The sequence below is a fragment of the Pagrus major genome, chromosome 4 (genome assembly GCF_040436345.1).
Source record: "Pagrus major chromosome 4, Pma_NU_1.0".
NCBI lineage: Eukaryota > Metazoa > Chordata > Actinopteri > Spariformes > Sparidae > Pagrus > Pagrus major.
The window spans coordinates 22,018,102-22,038,435 of NC_133218.1; the positions used below are offsets into that span (position 1 = coordinate 22,018,102).

General features: G+C 40.2%; 1 protein-coding gene across 1 annotated transcript in view; it reads left to right on the plus strand.

Moving 5' to 3' along the window:
- Positions 1–7,288: 7,288 nt before the first annotated feature.
- syt7b (synaptotagmin VIIb) overlaps positions 7,289–20,334 on the plus strand; it is a 108,083-nt gene continuing 95,037 nt past the window's right edge. Inside the window, exons 1-2 of the mRNA XM_073463844.1 lie at positions 7,289–7,322; positions 7,409–7,549. Coding sequence (XP_073319945.1) covers positions 7,289–7,322; positions 7,409–7,549 — 175 coding nt within the window. The remainder of the gene's footprint in view (positions 7,323–7,408; positions 7,550–20,334) is intronic.

Below are 20,334 nucleotides of genomic sequence, written 5' to 3' on the forward strand. Positions count from 1 at the left end.
TCTCCTTATATTTTGTCCTGAAACAATGCAGATTTTATGATGCCCAGATGATGGAATCTGCAATGGCACCAAACATTTGGAAACTCCCAAGTTGTGTAACTGCACATATCAACAAAGACAGTGACAGACTTAGCTTTCATTTTGATTTAATAGTTTTAGCTTCCTCAGGCTATTTTTGCCGTGTTCTACATCTGGCCCTGAAAGGAGGTGCTAGTGTAGCTGCAGCCAGAAAGGTTCTCATGTCCCATGACTAATCTACAAGAAAAGTCTGCCTAATATTATACAAGTTAGTCAGACTGGATTCTTGGATACATAGGAGATTCATTGATCATTCTTTATCAATTTATCAAACAAAACAGAGCCTGCTTTGGTTGTTTGATTAAATGCACTCCGGTACAAAATCACTCCCATCATTCTACATTGATTATTCCAAAATAGAGCTGTTCAAGTTATTTAGTGAACATTTCTGCATTTTTTTCTTTCTACAATATATATTGCAGAAAACCAAAAATATTGCAATATTCCAATATCGTGCAGCCCTGGTTAAATATCTTCAGCACTTCAAACAGTGAACATATAGGCAACATATACATCGTTGTTGTGAGAGTAAGACTTAGATTGTAAAGTATCTTATCCATTAAGACTCTACTGATCAGACTCTCCTTATATTTATATTTATAGTTGCAGTTCATTTGAGGATAGCTGGAGGCTGGAGGCTCTGGAATGTTAGAAAACTACACTGAACAACTGCACGAATAATCAAAGCCAGGTGAAACAGCAAGCTTTACTTTTAGTTTCATTTTGCCGTACTGTGGCTCTAAAGCAATAGGTGACAGTAGTAAGCAGTGATGAATGACCTGAATGTGACTCCAGCTGGATGTTCTTGTGAGTGTTACAGGTCCTGGAAAGAAGTGCTGGTGCAGCTACAGCCAAAATCAGAAAAATAACAGGATGTAGAGCTTTAGAAGAACAAAAACAAGCAGAATTGATCAGTTCACCATGACAGAAAGGATTTGTGTATGCAAAATGTTGTTATATAATATGTTCCATTCTAGCACATTTGCACAATGATATTGTTTAGATGATAATACAGTAATGTTAGCAAGGGAATATATAATGTTTTAGGATTATTTTGAATAGTTTCCTTATTTCTTACACAGGACTGAATCAGTCACAATACCTTAATTTCAAGTTTTTAACCACCAACATTTTGCTTAAAATTTGAAAACATGCATTTGAGTTAATCAACATGAAATGTGTAGTTGATGTTTTTCTTTGTGTTACAGAACTGTTTTTCTCAGGAGCTCTCAACAACTTTTAATTATATGTTGTATCAGTAGAAGGAGCTGTGTTAATGTTAGTGCTGTTGACAACTAAATGGATTCATCAACACACAACACAGTTAGGCTACTGATATTTCAGAGCCATGGAGTCTAACTCACACAAACCTCAGTCAGATAAAGGATCAATCAGTCAGGCAGACTAGACTACATGCTCAAGTTAACAACCCTTCTGCCCATACACACTCTCTCTGTTACTAGGGGATTTGTCCTTCAGTCTTCTACGATCTGCGTATTCCTTCATTCTTTTTTTCTGTTGATCCATTTTCTAAGACTGAAAAGTTTGTTTTTGTAATTCTCATTTTGACCACAAGAGGCTGTAGTGCATGACTACCCCTTGTTGTAAATAGAACGAAAAACATCCGTGTTCTTCCAGGTGAGTTTTAATTTCTCTCTGCACTCTAAACACAAGATACATCTATTATGTGTTAGCAGTTTATGTAACATTACTGTCATGTCTTTCTTTTGATGAGGAATGTGTCATACTTGGCAGCGTCACGGGTGGAACACTGTGTATTATCAGCAAGTCAGATCAAGGATTAACATTTTTTCCACTGAAAAATCTTTTTTTCAACATTTGTCCCCACATGTTTTCACAGATGGAAAAAAAAAATGAATGAACTTAAAAAAATGTTCCTGGCAATCCGTTTGTTTCTGCCACATCGCAAGTTAAAAAAGTGGATTACCACAAAAAAACTCACTTCCCCTTAACAGCTTCTCCACATTTCAGAACTTCTCCAGCAACTGAGGTTTGTTATTATGTCGCTCTTCTTTTATTAGACTCAAAAATTTGAAGGAATAAAAATGAGTTTGGAGGAACACTTGTTTCTTTTAAAACTAGACACACTTTCGGCCAATTGTGACCCTCAAAACCCAGTTTGGTTGAACCTTTGGTTGATGTTGTGTAAGAAGAAACATGTTCAAACCATAATGGCACACAATAATGTATATCACATCACCGTCACATATCACCATAATGATATCGCCACAAAAATTCAGTTTTAAGTGGAATGACCACACTATAATTCCCAGTTGGTCATGTGAACTAAATATAATCTTGATATATAATGTAATTAGCAACTTTTAATTAATTAACTTATAACAAGCATATTTCAAGAACACAACTGTTGTACTTTATATAAGCAGAAGATAAATTATTATCTGGGAGGAAGATTATTTCTGTAGAAAAACAAATATGCAGTGTGTGAAGCATAGAAACACCTGCACCCTCTGGTACTTCTTTTATTGTCAAGTTTCAAATCCTGGAGCTGTTGGAATTTAGTTTGTTAAACACTATAATATAATTATTACCTATTAGTATATTTATCATATCATTACATGTACCTTCTTTTCTTGTTAAGGAGGGTAAGTGGTTTGTGTCCTTTGGTGCTTAATTTCATGTATGTTTAATCTATCAAATCTAAAATAACATGTGTCATAGCAGAGCTCACATTAATATCCACCATGAGAATTCAATGACGCACTGAAACTGCAGCTTGACTGACAGCACTGACCTGTCTGTACTCTCTAAGCCTCTTATCACACCCTCACTGAAACTGCTCTTTGTGCAGCTGTGATGTTGTACCAGCTCTCTGAGCTTTTTACAGTGATTTTCTTTTCATCAGAGAACAATTTCTTTTTACTTTTTTTACTTTATTTTACTTTTGCTTTTGCATGATTTTTATTTCACTATAGTTCATTGCAGGTCTCATATTATGGTCAATTACAGATCCCACAAATTCTCAAATGACAAACCACGGTGATCCAGATTATCTAGAATGCTAAATGCTAAATATTTCATGTTAGAGGAGAGATGTTAAACATTGGTTGGATTCGTATTTGCAGATACTACCATACTTTAGCATATTAGTATTGTAAAGTGCAGCTCTGCAGTGGAACAGTGCACGTAAATGTAGATTTTCTCACCAATTAGACAGATTTCCGATTAATATACATGTCCCATATACGAAACATGAGACTCCAAAAAGACTTGCAAAAGTAGGTGGATAAATATTTCGGATGCGATCGTGAATAACTCACGGCACTTCAAAGCTCCAAACACTTCACTCAAAGGGTGGCCTTTCACTGAACCAGAGCTCTCACTTAGGTAATTCGCATTCTTCAACAACAGGAGAAGGGAAATCTTTCTTCTATTGTTGTGCTGATTGTGTTCAATTCAAAATCATGCTCATATTTTCTTACCACTGCATGTTGATTGTACTGGATTTGCGCCAGTCTGTGAACAGTCATTTCTTCCTCATTCATCAGGAATATGGACAGAAATAAAGCCTTTCTGTTTGGGTATACATTGGATTGTATTGCAGGCTATTATCAGATTTCAATGAGAAAACATCAACCGTATTGGAAAAAACACTTCCCTGATGCTTTTGCTCTTGAAATATCTCTGACAGCGTGCATTTCATTGATGAAATGAACGCAAAGGTGTAAACACATGCAGAAGACCCTCAGGAAAGACAGGAAAAACACCTGTAGGCATTAGGGGACTTTAAATATCTTCATCTGGTCAGAAGATCACAATGAGTAACACCGTTTTAAGCTTAACATGATGTGTATAAAGTACGCTGTCATATTTGTTGGCCCACCTGTTTGCTGTGTAGCTCAAACTTGTGTCATTCAACTTGTGCAGATCGGAGGCCTACAAATATGCTGTAACAATACAGCACTTTATTCCCAAAACTGCTGTGCACCAAGCTCAGCTGGGTATCTTTAATGCTTTTAACAATAATGGCGTTGACTGTGTTATAATGGCTCTAAAATTACCTGAAATCGGTGAGTGCCCACGATTTCAAATAAAATAACTTCCCACACACCGAGCAAATCTTAGTGAAGAAATTATACGACGTCACCGAAACCCCCTGGAGGATTAAAGCGCGGCTCGAGTTATGTGTTGATGAATGTGTTGTTTTGAGTTCAGAGACGACACTGTGACAGGCTAATAAATATTCATCGCAAAGATAGTGTGGGGAAGAGGGAGGGTGCGAGGCTGAGGAAGAGGGCTGATGCAATGTGAGGTTTGGAAGAGGAAAAGCTGTTTTTGTCGAATGTCTGATACACAGAGAAAGCATATTTTTTCTGGAATGAATGCACTTTGTATGAAAGAGATTAACAGATTCCTCACTTGCCATAAAGTAGAATCAGCACAGGGCTGCACCAGAACGCTATCTGCCCTATACATGTGCACCAACAACACACAAGATGTCAAAGGTGCGATCACAAGAGAGGTGTCAGCCAGAAGGAACAGAGGTGTATGTAAGACTCACCATAGCAGAGCATTGAATTGGTACTGAGCTATAAAATACAGTAATCCAAGATAAGGATATGACAAATTGAAAAATGTTCTTTCCCTGAAATCGCCTTTTACTTTTTGTCAGTCATTTCCTCAGATAAAGATTTATTTTGGGTTTTCCCATAAAATAATGTGCATGGATGATTAATCAGAGCCTACGGCAAACTGCAGCAAGATCCAAGAATGGCACTAAGTAGAGTGCATACCTACGTCAAGGTCCAGCAGTACCCTTTAATTCAATCAAGCCTAATCCAATATCAAGCAAAACATTTTTTTATGAATCCGGGAGATGGATCTGCATCAAATTGTACTCCCTCATAGATGCCAGCAACCTCAATATACCTGAATTTTCCAAGATCCATACATTATTCCCTGAGAAATTAATGAAAATGTTGATCTGGGTCTATTCTGAGACCCATCCTACATCCAAGTTTAGTGGAAATCCATTCAGTAGTTTTTGTTTAATCCTGCTGACAAACCAACTGACCAACAAACGGACACAGGTGAGAACAGGTGATAAGATTTAAGCTTTGTGTCAGATTCCAGATCTTATTTAGTATTTTTTCTTTGTTTTGCCTTGAAACAGTTTACACCGTCACCACATGTGACACCTTCTATTTATAGACCCTTTGCAAAAAAAAATGCAGAAACCACAGAAATATCATTATTAGATCTCTCTTCAAGGATTTAGTTCTTTAGTTCTGTACTTTTGTTCTTGTTCAACTGCACACAAGAGCTAGATGCCAAACAATATATGATGCTATCCTGAAGAAAACTTTGGTTTAAAGGATAAGTTCACCCAAAAATGAAAATTCAATCATTATTTACTCAAACCCACGCTGATGGAAAGTCAAGTCCACAAAACATTTCTGGAGCTTCACAGCAAATCAGTATTATGGCATTCTCCTTAACAACTGAAGTAGCTGGGGACTTATTTTAAAATGTAAATAAACAACAGAAAAAAACAAAACAAAACATAGAATGTCTCCATAGAGCTCGTCCAAGTTTCTTACACACCTTTTCAAGCTAACATCTTCCCCGTAGCAGCTAAGCTGAAAGCGTTAGCACTGTGAAGTGTGTGCAACACTAATGACTGAATTTTCCTTTTTGGGTGAACTTTTCCTGTAAATACAAAAAAAATCAAGCAATGAATTTTTAAAGTACTTCCTTGTCATTCTCAGATCTCCTGAGATAAAAGCTTCTATACTCGTCATCATTTATATATTTAGAGTTTGTTGTTCATTTTTTTTGATGACATGATGCCATTTTCCTTCCACTACATACATTTCAAGATCAGTAATGTTGGTCAAATGTGATAAACTCCTCCTTTGAACAGTTTTGAAAAGTAGGCCTGTTCACAATGACCCCTAACTTTGACCCTTCATGGTGTATCTTATATACATCACCCGCTTGTTATATCTTATGAGAGCAATGATCTCCCCAGCAGCCTCCTGATGACTGCCACTGATGGATGTGCAACACTAGAGACCGCCAGTGAGCCGTGCTGCACGCGTGGCTCCGGGCGGACGTGAATGGTGAGTAAATGCGCCTTATCGACTGTATGGGCCTATTGGCTGTAATGGCATGATGGTCGTAATGAAAGCACACTGGCTGCTCATGACATTGACACTGATGAAAAGCTTAACGAGAGGCTCAACACGTGAGCGACAGTTGGAAACGTGCGCTACAAGTTGGGCAGGTCGTGCGTAATGTGCGCAGAGGTGTTTTCAGATGAATCCCACTGATTATTGATTCCATATTGAAACGAGCATGGTAATGATGATCAGTGATGTTTGATTCAGTGTTGAAACATTAAGTAGATGGCATTGCTGGTCACATTACCAGCAATTTCTCTTTACTTCTGTTTTCACATGCGCTTTTTCATTTTCATGTCACAGAGCAGCGGCAGGCTTCTATACTACACTGTGTGTACATGAATGGAATCGGCTGTGTGTCATAATTAACACTATTATCAAAATATATGGCTGAAAGCTGTGTTTCATGGTCACATGGGCGTTTTTCTCATTGCAAATATGAGCGATAATGAATAAAAATACATCCCTCCCCCCCTTTCAAATATCATAATGAGCTGCTCATCAGTGTGTAGTTTGGAAGTGGGATAAAAAAAAAAAACAACCTCGCTGTGTTGTGTTGTTGGACACGGGAACCTCTGATGAAACGGTCAACAGCACTGAGGGCGCACGGATTCCTCGCCTCAGCTGAGTAGACGACCTCCTACCGACTTACTTCACGTCACCCCGCCCGTCTGCCTGCCGTCTCCTCCCTAAAACCTCCGCCACCACCATCCCTTTGAGCGACTCTGGGCTGAGGGGAGGGAAAAAAAGAAAAGAGAGACTGGGAGAGACAGAGGGAGAAAGTGAGAGAGCCAAAATACACGCAGACTTCCAACATCACCTAGACTACCTGCTCCTCCGGCACAACAAGGGGAGGAGGACGCACAAGTGCAGGCGCGTCCATGCGTGCCAGCCGAACAAGACAATAAGCGGGCGAAAGGACCACAGATCCGTAATTGGAAGTGGAGTTTATCTTGAGAACTCTTTGGAAAAGAGCACAGCTTCTTTCTTCTTTTTTTTTGCTGCAAGAACAAGACAGCCTAAATGAGTACACGGTAAGAAGAGTCATGCATCTGAACAGAGAAGAAGACAACAGCAAAGGTGAGCAAAAGATTTCAGCGGCCATCAGTGGATGCTTTCAATCCAGACTGTGTGTATAGTTCAAAAGCTCTCGCGTTGGTTGCCAGATGCCCTTGAGTTTGTCACGTTGATGTCAAGTAATGATGCTGGGGGTCATTCCAACAAGCTGCTGTGGTGCCTCTTGTCTGCCTCGCTCGGCGGCAGTGAGAAGGGATGGTACACCCAAGGTGGCAATGTGGTGACTGTCTGTGAGACAGACACACACACACACTTGGGCACTTGTTGTGCTCGATCCGCTCGCTCTCGCACGAGGTGACCTGAGCATAAAACGCACAAGGTCATCCATCCTCGAGCAGCCCGCCGTGTTTGTGCAGCTGCGAGGTGCGTGTGTTTGTATTGTTGTCTGTGATTGAGTCGCCCTGGATGTGTGTGTGTGTGTGTGTGCGTGTGTGTGAGTGTCCTCCGTTGTGGTCGGAGGGGAGAATTAGAGAGCAGACGGTGTGTAATGACACGAGCCTCCCATCAGGATAAGTAATGATGATGCCTCTGCCAGACAGAGCCATACTGGGTATTTTTACTCCCAATCTTTGGACCGAGGTCGAGGTCACTGACTAACACCTGATGCTGAAGGAGATTCGCCTCTGAATGTCTGTCGACATGACGCAGCTCCTGTCTAATTATGCATTAAGTAAACACCAATAGGACTTGTCTCGTGTCCACCACACCCACATGGAGTAAGTCAAGCATCATTTTAATGACTGACATGCAGCATGACCATCATTTGCACTGTTTCACCTGCAGACTTGTGTGAGATTCACCAGTTTATCGCATGTCATGTTTAAAACCTCTTCAACTGTACATGCAAATGTAAGATAAGTGAGATATCAGCAGAATTCCACACTGTAAGTGTTATAAATCTCTATGTAAACTCTCCTTTCTTCAAATCTTAGCAGCTTGCAGATAATGATGTAATATTGCTGGCAAGGGAATACAACTTTTCATTTTTTTTATGGGCAGCTGTCAAGCTTTATAGGCGGTTAATATCTTTGTTTTTACCAGCTGTAAAGCATGCTGTTTAGCGAGGAGTTCCCCATGTGGTGAGTGGAGCCGTGCACAGTGGCACACTGCGGTGCCCCCCATCCAAAATATCTTACGACCTCGTTGCCGGATATGGTTTCACCAGGGACAAAAGATGAGTCACCATCTGCAACTAGAAGTGATTCCATGATTACATGACAGGCATGTGTGTGTGTGTGTTTCGGAGAGAGGGAGATAGACAGAGAGAGAGTGTGTGTGTGTGTCAGAGAGAGAGAGAGAGACAGAAAGAGAGAGAGTGTGTGTGAATGTAAGAGGGAATGTGTGAGAGAGAGGTGTGCAAGTCAAAAAGCATCAGTGAAAAGGTGAAATGTAACAGCCGTGCTGAAGGACAGAAGCTTTATTTAAAAAAATACTAATGCAAAAGTTTTCTATAAATGCAGCTGAAGCAATTTTGACCACATTGCTACTACTATTGATAATAATAATGAGAGTAAATACACAGAGAGTATTACAGCAGGCAATTAGATTACTAATAGACATTTAAAGGTGCACTGTAGCTTCGGGGAAGACATTTTAATCAGAAGAGAAAGATCTTTATCGACTGATTTTTTTTATTATGCCTAAACAAACTCTCTTTGTTTTCATGACTGAATAAAGTGAATAAACAAACTGACCTTAAAGGACAACATCATTTCAAACTGTTTTACTTTGTTTATATGTGGCGGACCCCGCCACCTTTCTAGCTTCAAACAGTGTTCCGGGGGCCTTATTTTTCTCTGAGAACAGCAAAAGAAAAAAAATGTATATTTCTGAGATTGTATTATTAACTCATTAATATTGTAAATGCTAAAATTCTGGGTTTGAATTTCTTCTCCCCAGTGCCCCTTTAAGGAAATATACCTTTATTAAGTTTATTCAGTTGAATTCAATACCTTTAGTCAACCCCAGCAGAAGAGAAAAACATACCGTACTGTTTCAATAAAACATATAGGACTGGCTAAATATTTAAAATGCATAATATTGAAAAGTGCTGATGTTGATATTTTTATGATTTACAAATGATTTCACATTTAAACAGCTAGTTTATAAGACTCTGGTAAACCTCACGTGCAAGTATGTTCATATCATCAAGTAAAGATCCTCCTTCGGACTGATGAAACAAAAACAAACAGCTGTGGTGAAACACTTTAGGCCAAGAAGAAGAAGAAGAAGCAAGCTGACTCTTTTTATCCATCTTTAAACGATGAGTGTCACTCTGACGCAGCTTTTCTAGCAGTGTAACTTACTGTATGTGACATATTAAAGATGCCTGAAGTTCTGTAAGGCTATAGCCTGTATTAACACTTAAACCCTCCACTGAAACAGATGGTGTTTTAAGCTTCACGGCTATCTACTGTGTCAAAATGAATCAGAGCCACAGCTCAGATTCGTTACCCCAAAATTTATAGCTCAGCCTCCAGCTTTAATTGTCATGTTGCGTTACCCTGGATAGTCTAAGAGAAGATATTGAGGAGAAAATCTATTTCTTAATTTTTAGAAGAACAAAAGTGATTTTAAGTTATGTTGAAAAACAAAAGTGATCCTTCCCACAGCCTTTGGAAATGTGACTCTGCAGGAGCATAAACACACCAGTGTAAATCCATTTCAGCCATCGTTAGCTCGTGATCTAAGCTAAACAGGATGCTGTCAATCAAACTCGATGTGATACCCCAGAGAATAGTTAGATACGTGTGTTCATTTACATTTAAGCTGGTGAGTTAAATCATCTTGGTTTTTTTTTTGTTCCTGTTGGCAGAAATGAGCTGCAGATTTAACTCTCGTACAAAATGTATCTACTGTGAAGTGCAAAATTGAGAATAAAGAGTAATCAATATGCCTGAGCAGCATTGTGTTTGTTATCATGTGCTTTGAAACCAAGTTTTCCTTTAAAGGTGCTATAGCCTGTGTAAGAATTGGCCACCTGACAAATTCATACTCCAAACAAACTGGGGCAGCATTTTCACTCAGAAAGTTGGGGTGTCCACCCTGAACATTAAGATAAAAATGAAATCAAGAGGTCTTTCTTTCAACAAAATGCTGACTAGCAAACACATTAACATAATGAGTAATGTTAGATAATTAGCTACCTTTGTAAGTGATCGCTGAATAGCCAACTTTAGCATTAACAGCTGTTTGCTCCCTTGACATTTTGATCCCACGTGTATTCCATGAAGACATGCCCCCACTCTGCCTCTTATTGGCTGAGCTAACCAACACCAACCAAACCTTTGAAGGCAATAAACACTAGCTAATCAGAGGCAGAGCAGGGCAGGCCTTCGTGCTAGGGGAATAAAATCAAAGCTTAGCTACTAGTTTAGAAAAATCACTGGGGGATCAGCATCAGATTTCACCACTTTCATCCCAGCAACACAAAACTTTGTTTTGCTTCTACTCTCAGGACAGCGCTACTTTCTTATTCTGTCATATAAAGACGAAGGACAGACTAGACACTAGAATAAATATTGCCTCTTGAGTTACAAAGTGTTGTTACGAGACAGGACACATTGTGTTGATAATAATAGATCATTTGTGAATGTTTAAACTAGAATTCTTGCGTGTAGCTCCTTTAATGCCCGAGGCTCATGCAGCAGGATCACTTCGCTTGGGTGTCGCTGTTTGCTGTATAATGAACGGCACATGGTGCCGAGAAAAGCATTAGTACCCCGCAGCAAGAATGATGATGCATCACGCCAAGTTTATCCCTCCTGGTATCAGTTTTAATATCTAATCTCAGGGCAACCGCCGATTCCGAGTACCAACACTGCTTTGAGAAAATGTAGTATACATAACACAATAGCTGGTGTAGGAATGGCTTGTAACATGCATCTTGTAGGTGCAGGAGAGTTTAATTGTAGATTCTTAATTGCCAGCAGGTGTGAATACAAGAAAATAGCTGCCTGTCTTTATGTGTTAATTCTGTGGAAGGATGACAGCCTGATAACACTTTATTCTGCTTCCTTTTGCTTCCTGCTTATTTTTATAATTATATATTTGACAGTTATGACACTGTAATATCATTAACAATATGAATGCTGTAGCCTTTAATTTTGTCAGGATGAAAAATGTGATGCCGTGGCAGCTTCTCATTCTGTTATTCTCATGCTAGAAGTGTCAATCCCGAGACAGATTTACTTTCAATGTTTAAAATCCAAAAGTGAATGGGCGATTCATTGCAAGTCTGTAGTGTCTAAGGAGATTGCCTTCACAACTATTTATCAGGCTGCTCTCGGCTGTGCGGTAAGAATAGAATACACACTGAAATCGACACAATGTTATTATGTATTTCTTTAGAAGAGCAAAGAGTCTTTCTCCAGAAAGATTTATGATGAGTGAGAGGAATGACTACATCATGGATCATAAGCAGAGATTTATGTGGTAGTGCTGTGGTATTCTGTAGTTGGTTTGTCTGGGTCTTTATTGGAGTGTTGTTGTAATCTTTCCAGAGCAGGCCAGGTGTAAATGTCAGGTGTCAAGTAGGCCGCGATGCAAGGTGCAAAAGAGAATCATTATTAATCTGGCACATCAACGGTCAGAGATAATTGCGTAATATTAGTCGCATTCAGATTCAGAGGAAAACCTTTAATTAATGTTATGGTTCAAAACTAATGGGCTGGAATCTTATTAGTGGTTTGAGACGAGCTGCGAGAGAGAAGAGAGAGACCGAAGAGTAATTAACAGAGTCTGAAACAAAGGTATGTACATTCACAGTTTAACTCTGAGACACACTGTTGGGAAGCATGCCACTTAGATTTACACACTCATGGGACAAGACTGTGGGGCCATGAAAGGGGAAATATTGCTCTGTTCTACTTAGCTGCGCACATATTTACAACCAAGGAGGAGTATGATAGAGGATCACATCAAAATGATAACTGAATAGAAAAGTCAGACAGGAGGGGGCCGATACAAAGACACAATGTGTCACGGAGAGGGACAGAGATGGGTTTGTGTGTGGTGAGCAGGGCTAGACAAATAAATTCTTCAGTGTTTCAGAAAACTGTCACATCGATTTCTCTCATGGCGAACCATGTGAGATGAGAGAATCACAAAACAAAACGCTTTTTCTCTGATGAATGCTTCACACCGGAAAATGTGCGCAGAGTTATCTGTATCTGTGTTTGTTTATGTCACAGAAATATCCGTGTTTATATTCATACCGGAAGTTGACGGACTTGTATTGGAAGACACTGTTAGACATTTACGGTATGGATTGCTTCAAATATGTGCGTACAAATATAATCCTTTGTCGGCTATCGTCTTACACTGGCTGTTCACATGCACACAATATTCAGATTTTTTTGCCCTGACTCCGAAAAAGACAACATTCCGACTCCGCTGTTTACATGGTAAATGAAAATGGCTATTTCATTAATATTCCTGTTTACATGCAGCCATGCATATTCTGTTTAATGTAAAAAAAAAAAAACCTGTTGATATCCAAGTCTCTTCATAATGTAGGTGTGTTTCTCCTTCTGACCAGAAATGTGGCTTTGATGATTTATGTGGTGGTCTTTGGCCGTGCAAAGTTTGGAAAATGTGTTTGCAGGTGCCCTGTCTTGAGTTTAGATTTGTCAGTTTGTATGATTTGTGATCGGTTTGTCTGTTAAGGTGAGGGGCGTTACAACCTCTGCTGGTGCCCGATCCATGTGTCAATCCTTTCCAGTGTTTTGCATGTGTGAGGTAGAATATGTGGTCATCATGTTAGATTGGTTCTGATGCCGTCCATTTCACTTCCCTGCTGCTAACCTGAGGTCTCTTTTTGTAGAGGCACCCAGTCCAGTTCTCCGTTCAAGATGATGCAATATGTTCTCTGCAAAATAGCTGCTTGGCTATCAGTGTTTTGATGTGAGATACTCAGCACCATGTCTCTAGATCTGTCTGAATTCGATGAGTTAAATCTGAACACTCAGACATGTATATGTTTAGAAGCACTAGGAGCAGAGAGCTGTTGAAAAAGCTTTTGGTTTTGGACAGGCCTGACACATTCATTGTTTCTTTTATTTAGAGTCAGGCAGACCTTGTTAGGAGTCCTCAATTAGTTGTTTTTATTTGTTTGATTTAAGTAGCACCCTTGGGTCCTTTTGGTCCTTTCTGGTTCGCTTCCTTTTTTGTTATTTGTAAATCTAACCTTTACCTTGACCAGTCCAACAAATAAAGAACTTTATTTTAACAAATCCTTCTGGTTTTATATTGCTTCCCCTAGAGAGCTGGGTCGTAACAATACAACATATTTTGTCCTTTAATTTGCAGGACTTGTATGGACGTCCATGAAACTGAAGCTGTTTTGTCTGAAAACCTTTTTGACCATTTTTAAAACATTTTTGAGACCGTCCCTAACTTGAGTTCATCCAAAAGTTTTCTGTTCATATCTGTTCATTTTCTGATGATTTCTCAATCATGTATTATTATTTACATCCCCAACCTAAATCTGTTTTGGGAAAGACAAACACATTCCAAGATTTAGTGTATGTGTGTGTTTGTGTGCTGTGTTCGTGTGTGTATTACATTTGGTGTTTTTTCGTGTTAAACTCCCCTGCGCTCTTACATAACTCTTCACAGCAGCATGCCCATGCCAAAGACAGCACCCTAATTGTTCTCTGCATGCGCTTTGCTTCTGCCTCTCCTCCTACTTGACCCTGTGTGCCATCACGTCTGTGTTTTTCCTTTTTACTTTTGCCTCGCAATTATTGATAAGCAGCTGAGAACAGGCACAACAGACAACCAGAGACGACGGAGAAGATTTTGGAATCTGGATGAGGTTGCATCAAGAAAGTAGCCTACCGCTGTACCAGCAGTGTGGGCTGAAAATGTTACTGGCAGATATAGGGGGCTGGTTGAGAAAGACAGAAATAGATAATTGGAGATAGAGGCAGAGAGGAAGAGAGGGAAGCTGTCTAGATTTTGAGCGAATATCTATGTTATGCCTCTGAGTAGTGAGTACTTTTGAAGAGGAAGCAAAAGAGAGAAAGAGACATACACTATGCCTTTTAATCAGTGAACTCATCAAAGCAACACTGGTCTCCTGATACTGTACATAGAGACAGTAAAGAGCAAAAACAGAGGAAAGAAACATTTTGGATCTTTTTTTTATATACTGATTTATGTTCAAGGATTTGAAGAAGATGTTCTCTTAGTAAAATGCTCATAACAATAACAGTACATCTGAATATCTTTGTTCAACTAAATATAATCTCTTCCAGTCTGAACAGGCTGATGTCTCGATAAGAGACAGAAGGATGTGTAGAATTAACATACATGACAGATTTACTTGAGCATCATCTCAAGCGTGACGCAAACAACAAGACAATGTTGAATCTTCACATGTTCTGTCTTCACTTCATATAACGAGACATCTGTGTACTGTCAAAGCACGTGAAAATGATGTTCCTGTGATTGTTTGCTCTATGGTTATTTTTATTTACCCCTGAATTTGGAGTTGCCAGTTCTCTCTATGCTTCTTGCCTGTTGCTAGTTTCCACTTCTTCTTTTAAAAAAAACCATTTTTGCAAAGAAAAAAGAAAAGAATCAGACCAAATACAAACAACACAAATAAACAACACAAGGACAATACACCAGAGATTACAGACAAAAAGATATAAATATAATATACTTGCGCTCGACTTACAAGGTTCAGGTTTCTATTGATTGCACTGGCTTTAAATCTAGAAAACTAAATGCCTCCTATTTATATATACTTTTATGAGTATGTCCATGTTCCATCTAAGTCATTATGTCTATAAAGCCCCTGCAGGGCTGAGGCTGCACAAACCACCTCTTTTCCTTTGTCAGCCACAAGGTTGTAATGCAGAGGCCCATCCAAGATACACAGAGACAGAAAAACATAAAGTGAGGTTTAATATAAAAGCTGAAGTCAAAAATCAAATATGCAGGCAACAAAAAGAATCCAAGAAAACAAAAGAGTAATACAAAAATGGAGGACAAACCATAAAGCCATGGGGAACAACATGAGGACACACAAGGACCAGGGACCTGACACAGAAATGCAGGTGATGCACGCAAACAGACGAAGAGTGTAGAAAAACACAGACTTAAAAACACTGGGGCTGATAACTAATGGAACCCAGTGAGCAGAATAAAGGGCAGGAACACACATGACACATGAGGATAAAATCTACAAAATAAAACAGGAAATGATAAACCAAAAATCCAAACCACTACATGCATTGGATGGTGCCGTACCTCATGATGTACATCCAGTGCTGACAGTCAATGACATTGCAGGAACACACTCACCACACTGCCGGCTCTGGCCCGCTCCCAACAAATCCCCATGTTTCAGTTTTATTGCAAGCTTTCACTTATTGAGGTCTGAGGACACTCAGTGAGTATATGCGCGTATATGCTTTAAAAGGTATTTCAGAGTGCACAGTAAATGAGTGACAAGTAGTCTCCATGGATGAACCTTCAACATCAAACTGTCTTACAGCTGTCTGGATAAATGCACCACTCGCTGGGCTGTCGAAGGTCCTTGCTTCTTCAGGTTCAGCTGTTCTGGGTACAATGTCAAAATTTTGTCTTACATTATTCACCAGAATCAGTTTCTTTTAAATCTGGGGTGAGGTACCGGTCATGCAGTTGCAAGAACTTGCTTGATTAGCTGCTGAATCAAGTTATCAAGAGAGTCAGACCGAGTCACGTCATCAACTTAAATCACTCCCCATTTTGTGCTGTTTGTTCTGGCCTTTAAAGCTCCTGTTAGTAGGATAGTAATACTGACGCTTTGGGTTTTCCAAGTCATAAAATACAGACGCTTTGGGATTGTTGATCAGGTTGGCTGCCATCCGAAAGCATCAGTATTTGACGAGTTGGGAATGAGACTTGAAAACAACTATCTTACTAACAGGAGCTTTCGGGAGTAAAATTGGTGGAGTTACCCTTAAACTGTAACTGTAAGCTTTTCTAACCTTAACCAAATGTTTATGTTGGCCATCTCTAACCAAACCTCTGCAAATGTTATTTGTAGAAAGTAAGAACTTTCCAATACATTGGCACTGGGTGAATAAAACCATCATTAAAAGTAATAAGGCTTAATGTTAAATGTTTTACCGTACAGTTTAAGTAGACATGTCCAATATCAACTTTCCAGTTGGGCGGTGGGTTACAAAGACGTTACCAGCGAACACTGCCAGTTGACTAGCTTTGGGTTGAAGACATTTCTTTTTGGCCTCTCTGGCACTCGGATACCCATCCTGCTTTTCTAACAGCTGAATGAACAGTAAGGCGTCTTGGATCAGGGCACGCTTCTTACAGGCCATCTGATTGGCATTCAGAGTTGACCTCTGAGCTACTGGCGGAACAAAACCTGCCAGGAAACCTGCTGTCAGTACCTAAAAATGGTGATTATTTTGATAGATATGTGGGAGAGGTTAGACAGAAATTTTTGGGACTCCTGTCTCAACCCACAGTGGCCTTGTGTGACTCTGAAAATCTCTCAGGATGAGTAAGGCAGAGGGCTATTTGTGGTTTGTACTCCTGCCCAGAATGATTGCTTAAAAGAGGGAGCAGTGTCGCATCAAGAGTAAGGGTGCAACTTGGCTCCCTCCATATTATTGAACAGGACACAAAAATTAATAGTTTAAGTGGTGTACTGAGCTGTACGGCTGCAAGGATGGATGGATAGATGAGTGGATGGATGGAAACCCAACCGCCAGAATAAATATTAGCCAAGCACGTTTCTGCAAGGCTCAGTTTTCTATGTCTCTCTTGTCACAACACTGTGCTCATGCTCTGGTTCAGTTTAGGCATAAAAACCACTTGGTTATGGTTAGGAAAACATCATGGTTTGGCTTAAAATACCTGTTTTGGTTGCATCAGACACATCTGTCCCAAAGTCTCCTTAAAAACACCCAGTTCTATCTCTACAAACACAGCCAATATTTTATCCTGGCCAGTGGATGGATGGATGGATGGACGGATGGATGGATGAAAAAGAGTGGAAAATAAGAATAGGAAATAATACAGATACAAGACATGTGCACCACACCTCGACTGAGAGAGGCGAACAGGATATTATAAGAACAGATATCAGCAGTCTAGCCAGGAACAGATGGTGAGACAGAGCTACGCACAGACAGGATCTTCCTGCCAATACAGGACTGACAGAGAATAGTGTCAGCACGTACATGCACAGGCACATACAAACACAGACTTGGACGTGTAAGTCTTGATGAGGGAGCGTCAATGATCTCAAAGGCTGCATTGCTGTCACTATCGCACCCCCAACCCCTCATTTCTTCTGTCTTCCTTTGTTCTGTTTCCTCTCCTTTTCAATGCTCTGCTACTTTACCAACCCTCATCTTCTTCCACTAACTCTCTCCATCCATCCTCCAGTTTTCTTTATTGTATCACTTTGAAATGTTATGGTAATGCATTTGAATTTTAACGAACCCTGATGCCCGACTGATACACTGCACTTTCATTTGATCCAGTTTTGGATTCCTGTTCCCGGCACAAACATTTACGTTCGACTGGTAAATTATTCATTACAGGTAGTAGAGAGGCAATATAATTAAATAAGCTGATGCAAAGAAGCTCTCAGAGACTATTAAATGTTGCACAAATGTTTAGTTCACAGTTAATTAAGTTTATACTTTGTTTGATGCACATCAGACATCCTAACCTAAGCATTGGCCAGGGGTAGAGCTAGGCGTTTGTGTCCAGATAGCATGTGGAGTCCAGGAAGCCCTGGAGGCCTGTCACGCTCAGGAGGTGCGGACCCTGTGGGGAGGCCTGCTGTGTTTACCTGCTGCAGTCCACCTTGATGGACACACATTTGCCACACTGCCCGCTCTGGCCTGCTCCCAACAAATTCCCATGTTTCAATTATTTTTCAAGCTTTCACTTATTGCGTTCTGAGGGCACTCAGCATATATTTGTTTTTAAAGGGTATGTCAGAGTGCACAGTAAATGATTGACAAGTATTCTCCACGGATGAAACTTCAATATCAACCTCTCCTACACCTGTCTGGATAAATGTACCTCTGGCTTGTTGAAGGTCTTCAGGTTCAGCTGTTCTGGGTACAATGTCAAATTGTTTGTCTTACATTATTCACCAGAATCAGTTTCTGTGAAATCTGGGTTGAGGTACAGGTCATGCAGTTGCTTGATTAGCTGCAGAATCCAGTTATCAAGAGAGTCAGACCGAGTCACGTCATCACCTAAATCATTATGTGCTGTTTGTTCTGGCCTCCAGCTACAGGGGTCAATAACTTCTCAGTCAGTGTACTTTCAGACTAATATGTTAAATGTACAGTATATTTGTCACACATGGGCTGTAACTATCAGCTAATTTATAGCTTATTTTTTGATGAATGGATGAATTGTTTAGTTTGTAAAATGTGTGCTTGTTTGTTAATTTACAGCAATATATAAATCCTCAAATTTGAGAAGCTGGAGAATTTGGATTCAGAGGATATTTGGCCTTTAAAGCGATGTTAGTGACAGGACTTTGGGAATTGTAGAGTTGGTCTATTGGCTGTGATGGCACGTTGGCTACTTTGAATTTAATTGGGCGGGTTATCATAAAAGACTTGCAAAAGCTTCCATCTGTACCCCCCTCTTCATTTTTCCAGGAGATTTCATGCTTGGCGGCAAAAGGAAAAGCTTGAAAGTTTATAGGGAACCAATCTCAATGCTGAAGGTGCCATTGTTCTATAGTTGTTGCAATAATTGTGCAATCAACATGTACTTCACAATTGTTACAGATAAATATCTGTCAATCAACAATTGATTAAGCAACGTTGTTTCAACTCTACTGTTGCTACAATTTTGTCCTCTTCCCTCCTCTTTGCCTTTCCTGCCTCATCCTTTCATGAAACAGTCAGGAAAAACCTTCCTTCCCTGCTTTTCCAAACAATAGCACTCTGTAGTGTCTGAGAGTTTGAGCTTCCTCCCTCTGCCAACCTTCAGCTGCCAGTTTCACTCTGCTCTGAGGTCTGGCGATCCCAACTTCTGTTTCTCCCCCAATTGCTGAAAGCAGTGGTCTGAGTTGCTGGATGAGGTGGCTTGCCTTGGATGGAGCCCCTAAGGACGATATCTGCTGAAGCCTTCGGCACCTGGTCACTGTGCGGCCGCTGCTTCCGTCTCAGGGCCGCTGAACAGCAGCTGAAGATTTGCTACAGCGTTCTTCTCCCGAGGCACCGAGGGCATGGAGGTGACTCAGCCTCGCTCCTGAAGAACAGACTGGACAGGCTGTTGCAGAGGCAGTGAATTAATTGAAGACAATGCTCAGCATGGTTGCATTGAAATTGACTTTTCTCACCAATTTCCCATCTATTGCTTCAGTTTTCTGGTACATATCCTTCATGATTTTACAGCACATTACTCTTTTCCTTTGATATATGCTGTATTTGTGTACGACCCATGTATTCCCTCGGTTGCCTTTATTGACTACAAATATGTATCCTCTCCTCCCGTCTCTCATCAGTAGTCTGCTCACTCTTGGTCGGCAGCTCTTACTGTCTGTTGTCTGTGTGGCCAGCACTGTGAGATGGTGCTGTCTTTCTTACAGTGGATTCAGTGGATTTGTGTTTGAGGAGACACAGAAAAGAAAGAAAGGTTAAGTATAAATACACATATAGAATATAAAGTGCTTTTAAAAGCCTGGTAGGACCTGCACAACCTCCCAATACAAGCTATCCATATTTTCCATTACAACTAAACACCCACCACCTGCTCGCTGCCACTGATGAATGTAATTGCCATATTCTTGTTATCAGCTATCTATACAGTGTTCCCTCCGCAGGGGAATGAGATGAGTGAAATATGAGTATGTGTGTTGTTTACAGGTTAGCATAATGGCGGGTCCCATCGCTGTGTAAATGGGGGTGTTTGCTCATGCATATGCGTGCATCTCTGTCTGCAATGATGTGTGACAACGTCCGCATCAATTTCTGTATCAACGTCAAGCTGATGTTCTTGTGCTCCAGCCTCACTT